The 10,820-nt window shown below is 40.3% G+C and overlaps 1 protein-coding gene across 7 annotated transcripts in view; it reads left to right on the forward strand.

Moving 5' to 3' along the window:
* Positions 1-10,820, forward strand: part of HOXD4 (homeobox D4) — a 30,005-nt gene that overhangs the window by 7,777 nt on the left and 11,408 nt on the right. For 4 of the 7 annotated variants that reach the window (XM_025200509.1, XM_025200506.1, XM_025200507.1 and 1 more), the window contains 2 exons: positions 2,166-2,192; positions 7,020-10,290. In XM_025200509.1, coding sequence (XP_025056294.1) covers positions 2,166-2,192; positions 7,020-7,324 — 332 coding nt within the window. In that variant the 3' untranslated portion in view covers positions 7,325-10,290. Of the gene's footprint in view, positions 1-582; positions 963-2,165; positions 2,193-5,772; positions 6,644-7,019; positions 10,291-10,820 lie in introns of those variants that run through there. The other 3 variants (XM_025200510.1, XM_006020813.2, XM_025200508.1) reach the window with 3 other exon arrangements.

The raw sequence follows: 10,820 nt of genomic DNA on the forward strand, positions 1-10,820 counted from the left end.
GGGGGGGGGGGAGAAGGGGGGTGACATTTGACTTCCTGTGCTTAGCCTCCTTGAAATTCTCATTTGCTTACTCGCACCCTGCTCCCTTCACACCAGAGCTGTTTTATTGTTTTATAGCCCTCCTTAAAGCTTCAGTTATCAAAGATCTCCTTTGGTCAGGATGACCAGTTTTCTCACTTTAGAAGGAGCAGTGCCTTGCTGTTTGCAGCAGTTTGGTCACTTGCCAGCGCCCTATAGGCAAGCATACCCCAGAAGCCCCGGACATGTGTTGGGGGAGATCGCAGCCTTCTGGCTCGACTGGACTGAGCAAGAGTCCCGAGGATAGGTTAGGGTAGCCCAGACTACTTTCTAAGGGCGTTCGACCAAAGTGCTATAAACTTTCAGACAAGGGGGGAAAATCCCCTTAATGAAGACCCTCTCTTCTTTTCTCCTTACCATTTGTTTCCCCATCCCTGCCAGGTACATGCATGGTCAAATAAAGGTTGGAATTGGTACTCACAGCGAAATGCACACGCTCCTTTTTCCATTAGCAATTTGGAGGCTAACTCCACTTTAAGTAGGGTTCTTTACAATACACTGTTTTAAAAGGCCAGGATATTGGTACTACAGCGAGCTGCGTCCATCCCTGATATTTTGAACTATTTAAATTTTATAGAACACATTCAGTGAACCTTTATTTAGTGAATAAAAGTTTAAAGCTGAAGGTTATTTATGGTTCCACAGAGATAGGTCCTGAGTGGCTATTTAGAAGCACGTGATTCCAATAAACTTTGTTTTATGGCTTGAGAGTTGACAAGCCAAAATATAATTCCCACCATAAATTAGTTTAAGAGCATAGAAGTGCAGATGCTTTAGTTCCTGGAAGCAGTAATAGGGAAAGTGTTAGCAAGGAACATTCTGCCTGAATCCGACCATGGAGATATTTCTGCTCTCAGTTCCCCCTTCCATGGGGAAAGCACACAGTAAGTCCGATATTACTCTTTATACCATCACAAACGTGATCGGTTGCTCCGAGGTCTTTGTGCCTCCTTGAACTGTATATGAATAGTATTCAAATGTAGCCTAGCCCTGCTATGTTATATAGACTGGAAGCAGGGTTATTCTCAAAATGAGCAGGTACAATTCAAATAACTACGATTAGGTAATAGTGGCTGGAATTGGGGTGCTTTTTTCAGGTTTGAGCTTTCGGATGAGAGGGAAGCATCTTATTCTGAAATTAACCCTGTTTTTAGCCGGTAAGGCATTACTTGCTGTTTAACTGCTGGGATTTCAGTATCCTTAGCAAGTTCTAAGGGAAAGTGAATAGTGCAGAAAAGCTGGAGGGGAAAAAAGGGTTTGGGAGGCTCTATATAGTGCACTAGTATTACAAGGTCAGTTTCTTTGTATGTTGATACAACAATTGCCCAGGACACTATGGCAAAGCAGTGGATGAGACGAAATAGTTGCTCACAAATAAAGAAATACTGGCATGTGCTCCTTAGAGATATGAAATATTTTAACGAGCATCTGAATGCTTATTCCTTTTGCTTTAACTTGTATATTTATTGAATTTAGACAGAAAGGAAATGTGAAGGTAAATTTAATGGAACTGCACACTCTTATGGTGCAGACAAAGGCACACATGACTCCTGGTTATGTTTGGATAATAGGTGATCTTAAAGGATATCAATAATAGGGAAATCGGAGACGTATTAATATGGAATTATAGTTCTTTCTATTCTCAGAATCGATAAGATGCTGCATGACATGTGCCACTATTGATAGGATATGATTTAGCAAAGGTAGATCCGAATATTTAATGTGTATAGGAGTTAGTGAATTGGTAAAGAAAAAAGGCCTTTGTTATTCTTTTTTCAGTGGTGGAAGTAGTGGGTTTGGCTTTCTTCCTCCCCCCCCCAATAATTAATAAATGTATGACAGAAATAGTCAAAGTGAAAGAACATACGTCAGTCATTGGCGCGGGGGGGGGGGTGTTCATACAAATCTTAGTGAACGCAATCTGTGTTTAATTCAAAGAGAAGCTTCTTTCAGCACCTTATTCGAAGAATTACCCTGACCTTTTCTGTATGTGTGCATGCTTGTACTCTTTATGTTGCTATACTTATTTGAAATGAATATGACTCATATATGAAATATAACAATAACAAACGTTTTTATTGCAACAGGTTTGACACAATGGAAAGACGGCTACAGTAAGTAACTTCTAATTTCTTGTATAACTGGTATTCTTTGAAGTCATTATTTCTTTGCCTTAAGCTGGAAAATAGGTCATTTTTACATGACAGTAAGGATGTTTTTATTTGTATTTAAAGACTCTTGGGGCTCCAGTGTTTTTAAGCCTGTCTTTATGCACATGTGTACTTTCAGATAATTTAAAAGTGGAGTTTCTTTAGGGATAATATCAGTGCTGCACAGGTGCTAGGTGTCATGTTATCCTGCTCTTAGGTACTATAAACTAATTAGCAGTATTACAGTTTTATCACGCCAGGGCTATACAGCGCCTCCCTGTGCAAACACTGAATTTATTAGGTTATATCACAGTGCTTCATAATCCTGGCTACTCCTCCTCTTTCCCCCCCCCCCCCCGAAAGGATTCAAAATAGAGTTGCGTTTCTTATCCAGGTTGAAACTCGGTTGGTCTGGCATCGCGAATGAAGGGCATCGTGGTGTTTGCATGTCGGTAGCATGGGTGAATCAAGTTGTTAGCCTCGAGCTCCTAGGTGTTTTCCCAGCAGCAATACATATCCTCTGGGTCAATTAAGTCTTTTTGGGCTAGCGAGGGTAAAACGTGTATTTAAATTACGTGAAGGCACTGAGTAGACTTACTCTGTGAGTTTAGGAGGAGGACCTTCCATTTTATTGATTTTTCTTGTCTTCCATTATCTACAATTAATTGCAACAAGACGAATATTTAAGGGGAAAACATTGTGACAAAGACCATTGTTAGATATAGAGCAGAAAACGTTCTTTACTGCAGCTTTATGTGTGGAAAAATTGAAAAATAGGGGAACTCGATGCATTTCAAGCCCCTGCCTTAAGAAGAAGATTGACCTATTTTTTAATGGAGAAGAAAGCCTCAGATTGTTAAGATTCATTAAATATACATTTTCTGCCCACTCTGCAAACCATGATCTGACCGTGATAATGTACCGGGGGGGGAGGGCACTGCTCTCATGTCTATTTTCTCTGTGCTTCTTTTTCATGCATACTGATAAACAAGGTCTTTTGCTTCTTCAGAGTAGACTGATGGTTCCGATTCTGATTTTACTTTACCACATTATTTTCCGAGTTCTCCCTGATGGAACTAAACAATTGCCAGTCCTGTAGGCTTTAAAATTATCTTCCATAGGTAACTTTTCTTCTTCCATAGATCAGTCCTGAGTTGCATGGATAGTCTAGCCATATTCTGTGGTCGGCCCTAAATCTATGGATTACTTTCTTTTTACAAACCTACATTTAGCATACTGATTATGAACCAGAATACAAAAAGGCTGATAGATCAAAAGCACTTGTATGGGCAGTTGAACAGGAGGTGAATATTTAACGCTTTTGTTCATCAATAACTCTTTGGCTTTGACCTGTCTGAGCAAGTCGTGCAATAAGGTGAAACGCAGGTCACAGCGTCTAACAAATATGAAAATGTGAGCTATTAAACGGAATATAGAGGTGCTTTCTCAGCCCTATCGATCCCTTCTGTTCAACACTCTCCCGGATTCTCGGAATCTGGCGGGGGCTGCTGCACTGCGAACTGGGTTTTTCTAATGTGGGCTTGTGGAGTACGTTTAATTACCCAGCACGTCGCAGCTAAATGCTCTGCATCAAAAAGAGAAAGCAAAGAGGATCTATGAAAAGAGCTAGATGTGACCTTAAACAATCCGGAAATCCAGATTTGGGCCAGAAAATCGTTTCGAGCAGCACTTGCTAAGAAGCGGTCCTCACCGCCATAATGAGAAAGCAGATGCTTAAAAATATCTTCCCTCAATACAGCGAAAGTAGACAGATGTGAGTTGTAGCAAAGCCAACCAGCCAACCAGCTTCCATCAGATAAACCTACTGTCCCGAAATAGGCACTAACTAGTGCATCTCGGAGGACCCCTGCGCGCACACGCTATTAGTTGTCCTTAGGCTCCTTGTTTTACGTAGTGGAAGAAGAGGTTGGCCACAGGACAGCACGGAGGAGCTGGGTCAGACACAATTCATGAACTTTTGTACTCCTGTGTGCTGCTGTCGACAAAGTAAAAATAATGAAACTTTGTGATATGTTTGTAAATGATTTCGAATGACCTCTCGCCCTGCCCTTCACCATAAACGCTACCGCACGAAAACCTGAGGAGAGTGCTAAGCAGAGAGTTTTGCTGATAGGCTCCCACTCAGCTCTCAGGAATAAGTAACTAGAGCAGCATAATGTGATGAAGGTAAATTTGGAAATTATTTCCCCCTAACAACTAACTTTTTTTTCCTTTGTAAAATCCTGTTTGCATATAGCTGCCTTTGTTTCCCGCTCTTGTCTTTCTGCTTCGATTTAAAAAAAAAAACCTAATTAGGTAAAATCTCATCTAGATTAGCCAAAATAGAAACACCCTGATTGCATTTAATTTTAATGTAAAAAGCATTTTATTTTGATTGGTAACTTTCATTGGCTTTAGTAGAGATTTAAATGGCAGAGCATCTAAAGTGATCATCAAATCTTAGGGAGCATTTGCAGTAGTGTTAGTTGCAATTCGTGGTACAAATTTGTTCAGACTCATAAAGATCTATTCCATCCTGAAGGACGTAACTGAATCTTTTCGGAAATCTTACCCTTCTTCCAATCCACGTTTCAGAACGTTATCACTACAGAATAGTTTGTATTCCTCAGAAGACAGTAAAGAATCAGAAAATTGCAATGATCCCGACTATGATATTGTAGATGAAAACAGAATGTTATTACGTTGTCTATATATACCCTGTAGAACCGAATTTGTGTGGTATTCACATAGTCACAGATTCGATTCTAGGGGAATATATGGTCGATGCAAAAACTTCACCTTTCTGCAAATGGTTAGAAGTTAAAATATTGAAGGTATCAAAAGACATGTGCGTGCTGAATATTGGGAAATTCTAAAAGTTTTTCTGCCTCTATCATATTTACTGCACATCAGAACAATCGTTAACGTTTATTTTGTTGTTCAATCGGAAATCTCACTCATAATCTGTTCATTTAAACATGATCAGTACAATTTTTTTGGAAAATGTGCCAATTAACTAATGACTTTTTAAAAAGATAACTTTTGCAAGTAAAGAGTTAGCTAGATATGCCAGATGTTAGCAAAATTTTCCTATCAAGTGTCCAGATCTCATCAAAATATTTAGGACAATAGCAAAAGCATCATTCGAGTCACTGGAATGTATTTACTTGTACTCCAAGAATGCTGTTGATGGATTAACACTGCATTTTTCTAATTACATCTGTGATTATTTTTTGACATAATAGTTAAATGCCATCTTCAATTCAATTGATTGTACTTCAGTAGTTAAAAATGAAGGTTTCCTGGTTATATGCTTTATTATATACAGATATATAGCGAGAGAGAGACTCGCAAAGTGAACCAGAAGTTACTGATTGCCTAATTTTATTCAGCAGAACTAGATTCTGGTAACTTTTGGATGACCTCTGCAAGACAAAGACAGGACAGAGCTATTGTACATCATATTAGCTTCTTCTTTGATGTCTTTTCTTTTTCTCGTCTCCTGAGCAATATTCTCCCTCTGAATCCTATTCCAGCCTCTCGCTCTTCTATCAATATTCTACCTCTGAATCCTATTCCAGCCTCTCGCTCTTCCTTCCTTGCGATATTTTATTTAACAAACATAACCCGTGATAGAAATTATTGCTGGTGAATTAGACTAAAGGGCATCAGAGGTTAGAAAAGTCAGTTCAGACAAAAGGCTTGATTTACCTGAGGGTCAGAGAGGCTGTCATCGTTTGATGAATATTCTTTATACATTAATATCTGTTTTTGAAGATAAAATGTATCGAATTCGGGTCACTTGATTACACGTATATTATTTAGTTAAATTTGTGGAAATTATGAGATGCACACAAATCCGGTGATAAACTCCCTGCCTTCCTATTGGCTGAGCCAGTCACATGGACGCCTAACTTTATTCAGTTGACAGCAAGTAGGAGGGCTCTATGGAGGGAGAAAAAAAGACAACACGAGAAAAATTAGTATTTTCTACCTTCAGAAATTAATGGCCATGAGTTCGTATATGGTGAACTCTAAGTATGTGGATCCCAAATTTCCTCCTTGCGAGGAATATTTACAGAATAGCTACCTAGCCGAGCAGGGCTCAGACTATTACAGTGCATCGCAGGGCTCGGATTTTCAGCATCAGGGAATCTATCCACGGTCAAACTACAGCGAGCAGCCCTTTAGCTGTAGCAATGCCCAAGGCTCTGCAGTGCAGCCGCGGGGTCATGGACAGGAGCAATCCGGCCCACCGAGCCACTTCCCCGGTCAAGCAGAGCATTGTCCACCGCCTCCAATGGCCAACTCCCGAGCCTGCAGCCAGCAGCAAAACCTCAAAACCCCCAACGGGTCAGCAATTAAGCAGCCAGCAGTAGTTTATCCCTGGATGAAGAAAGTCCATGTTAACTCGGGTAAGGCTCCTCTTCTTACTTTGCTCTTCTCCCCTGGTTCAGATAATCCTGCGTAGAGGCTTCTTAAAGTCCTTGCAAGACTAATGGGAGAGGGTTTTAGGCTGAGCTAGCCAATTAGACTCGTCATAAATTTTTATTGCGGAGGAAATAGGCCGTTGGCCATGTGGCTCTTCTCTGTGTAGGGGAAAACTCCATTTTAGGAGCAGAGTAGAGACTTTCAGAGGACCTAGCTAGCTTTAAAAAAGATGCCCGTGTTTTGTAAGCAGCTGGGATGCGCCCTGCCAGCCACATGCTTGCAGCTTGTAAGGTATGCTCTGTAAAGTCGACCTGGGAAGTGGAGATTAGATGTTTAAAGTTATACGTATTTTTTCCTCAGTGAATCCCAATTACAACGGAGGGGAACCTAAGCGCTCCAGAACAGCCTACACAAGGCAGCAAGTCCTAGAACTGGAAAAAGAATTTCATTTTAACAGGTATCTGACTAGGCGCCGCCGTATTGAGATAGCCCACACTTTGTGTCTCTCTGAACGCCAGATCAAGATCTGGTTTCAGAACAGAAGAATGAAGTGGAAAAAAGATCACAAACTGCCCAACACTAAGGGCAGGTCTTCTTCAGCTGGTTCAAACCAACATTTACAGACTGTTCCCAAGGACCATCAAACTGACTTGACAACTTTATAGAAGAGGTGAAATTTTCCATTTCATCCTTAGAATCTGAACAGTACTGTACATAACTGACATTACCCCAGCAGAACCTGCATGTAGCAGCTAAAGACTCCAGACTGTCATCCTGCTTTAAGGTACTGTTGTACAAAGGAGGCGAAATGACCTTACTCTGGACTTTATTTGAATTACCTATATTAGCACAACCTAAAAACTCTTCAGACAGGTAGTGGAAACCGTGAGGACATTAAGCGAGATCCTCTGTCCATAAAAAGTAATAAATCTTGAAAATGAAAGTGTCCTGTGTTCAGTTTTGAATTTGAAAATGAAGGTTTGATGCTTTATTCGGCTCTCTTTTGTTCGGGTTGTCTTTCCCTCCCATGCATTTCGAGATGAGGCATTTGGGCAAGTTCAGGACAGAAATCTCTGACTAATCTTTTATTTCAACTCTGAAGAGTAGTATTTGTGAACTTTTTTTGTGCTGCTTTACGTTTCTTGGTGTAATGAAAATTCTTGCTCATTTCCATAACATCCCAGAACAAGGGCATAAGAATGGAGTGAAAACGGGTTATTTTATGTTTTCTGTTTGTATTTGCCTATTTATTTATTTACAAATTAGAAGAATAACGATAGGAAGCAAAGGAAAATAATCAAACCAAAAAGAGGAGAAAGTCAGGGTTTCTCCTCCCCAGTCCCATGAACATATGTATAATGCTCAGTTATCCTGATCTGACAGAACTTTTCGCCTCTTTTTCTGGTTTCCTTCCTTCTCTGTAAATACGAAATCGTTTCCGACCCTAAAAAAGTCACATTCTGTAAAAGGTATTTTACGTGTTTGCTTTATTCGGCTCTCTCCTTTAACCAGCCTTTCGTAACAAAAAAGAATAACAAGAATACAAACTAAAAAAAATATTCTCAGAGTGTAGATCAAAGCGTTCGAGGGGTGTCATCTAAGCCATTCTGCTTTCCAAATAGGTGGCATTTTCTTTGTTTTATATCTATAATGAGAGTCCCATTTTAAAGAAAGGTGGCATACACTTCGTTGAGAAGATGGTAACTGTTTTGAAGCAATCAAACTTGAATCAAAGGCTTAGGCATCACTAGAAGTTAGCATTAAGGGAAAACGAACCATTTTAATAAAAGCTGAGCAGGTCCATTGGGCTTTGATTTGGACGTGGAGGCCATGTAAAAGTTTGAATGGAATCGGCCTTCTTTGTATCTCGGCTAAAATGCTCACAAGCTGGGCTAAATCAGCTGCCCTCCTCGTATAAACCTCGGCTTGGAGGGATTTACAGATCAGCCCTGAACTCTTAAGTAAAGGGAATAGCAAGTGTCTAGATATTTTAACTAGACACTGCCTTCCTCCTATCAAAGAAAATCCGAAATCACAATGACTGAGATCTTAAAAGTGCAAGCATCTAGTCATAGTCAAATTGGCTTCCGTTGGCAGCACTCTGGCATCTGAACTTTTTACTCGAGACAACACGAGGGAAAATGGGATTTTAGTAGGTTGGAAATAAAAAACCAGGGGCTTCCAAATGAATGTAATCGGCAAAATGAACTGTGCTCAACGATGATTTTCTGCCCTTTCCTCGTCCCTAACTCTGTAAAGTGTCTTCCAAGACTTGATCTTTTGTTTTAGATCCTGGAGACAACTCTTTGTTCTTCCTAAGGGTTAGCCTGGTTCTCAGACCTGCACATGGCAATACTTGAATATCTCCACGTCGTGATATTAAAGATGGATATTCCTGCATTATTCGCATCATTGTTTCTATGACAAAAAGCCCCGAGTTCATACATAGTAAAGACGTCTTTTTTCTCTGACGCCTTCACGTTGAGAAGCTGAAAAGGTATTTTACTGAAGTTCGGCTAAATTGCAGAAACAGGTTCATCCAGAGGACAAATTTTCTATTCGATTAGCTGTATTTCAGCCGGGCAGAGTGACCTCTAAACCCTTAACCTCTTGGACCCGCACTCCTCTTCCTTTTCTCTAGCATGGAGAGCAGCTAGAAGGCAGCCTTTGGGAAGGGCATTCCTCAGACAAGTTGCGAAGTTGCTGTACCTAACTCTTTTGGTATCGGTCTTAAATCTCCCCAGTTGTCAAAAGTCATGTATTTTCTGTCAGAAGTGATCTGAGAGGGGTGGGAGGAAGGCACTCTGGTGAGTCTGATTTAAAGTAAGCCTCGCCATTGTTTACCTAAAGTCTGTGCTGAGCTAATTGTGAACCATGCAAACGTGTTATTTTGGGGGGAAAGCCAACGTGTTGGGCTTTGTTCAGTGTGGTTTTTTGGGAAGTCACTGAATCAAAGCGGTTGTGTGGTTATGACTGCGCTGCAGGGAGAAGGCCACGTTCTGCTCCCAGGCACAGCGCCCTACTGAAGCCAGCTGAAGGGACTGAAGGCAAACCAGGGTCCATGTGCGAGCAAAATTTGGCCCATTGTCTTTTGAAATGTTAATACCGTCTGGGCGAGTGTTTGGTTCAGCAGAGGGTATAACCCTGTTGGCAAGTCCCTCTGAGCAGGACTGGGGCTAATGTGAGTTTGCCTGGTTCCAGTTACATCAGTAGGCTCTGAAAATCCGCAAAACTCCACAAATAAATAGTTCACATCTGCCACCCTTCTGAAGCGTCAGGATGTGAATGCCTAGGTAATAAGAAATAAGCACGTCAATTTGCTATTCTCTCTCATTTGTCCCCATTTAACATGAGCCCGAAGTGTTTTGAACTTTCATGAGAGGTTATTTTATGTAGCTGAAGAAAAAAAGATGTTTTTTGTTTATCATGGATAAAATGTTGTGTATTGCAGCCTTTAGTTATAAGATTGCATTGTCCAACAATACTATGATATCTGTTAACGTGTGATGCTTTTTATAGACTTTACCAATGTTTTTGCTGCCACTGATTAAAGTATTATTTATACTAATTGTCGCCTGTAGTTTTGATGTAAGTCCTCCACATATATTTGAAATAAAAAAAAAGGTGTAGAGAAACAAATTCTGGTTTGTACCTTGAACAAGTAGTCCTTATGAGATGGATCTCCTTTCCATAAACATACATATCCTTCCTTTCATTATGCTGTTAAAACATGGATGTTTGTCTACAGTCCCAAAGTCTACACCCAAATGTCCCTTTGAACAGTTTTGCTGATTAAGTTAACTAGACTGGTGTTACTCTGGGGCAAACTGAAGTCTATATTTACATTGAGGCTGCAGTTAAAATGCTCATGATCCATTTGTTAATGTTTTCTATTTAACAAAGCATTAAAATGGTTCATGGATTAATTCATGAGCGTAAATATGAAGAATCCACACCTGGAAGTACCTAGACTCCTCCACAAATGGGATGAATATTTGAAGTGGGCAATGAAAGAGATTCATTTTTTTTTTTAATGGAGAAGCTGCTTATAAGCAGTGGGTTTATTCATTCCGCTGAGTTGAGAAACACAAATAAAGATGAAACTTCGCATTTGGAACTTTTTTGCAGCCCTCTTTCATCTTAGCTATAAGCCACTCTTTC

This window comes from Alligator sinensis, unplaced genomic scaffold (genome assembly GCF_000455745.1).
Source record: "Alligator sinensis unplaced genomic scaffold, ASM45574v1 scaffold321_1, whole genome shotgun sequence".
NCBI lineage: Eukaryota > Metazoa > Chordata > Crocodylia > Alligatoridae > Alligator > Alligator sinensis.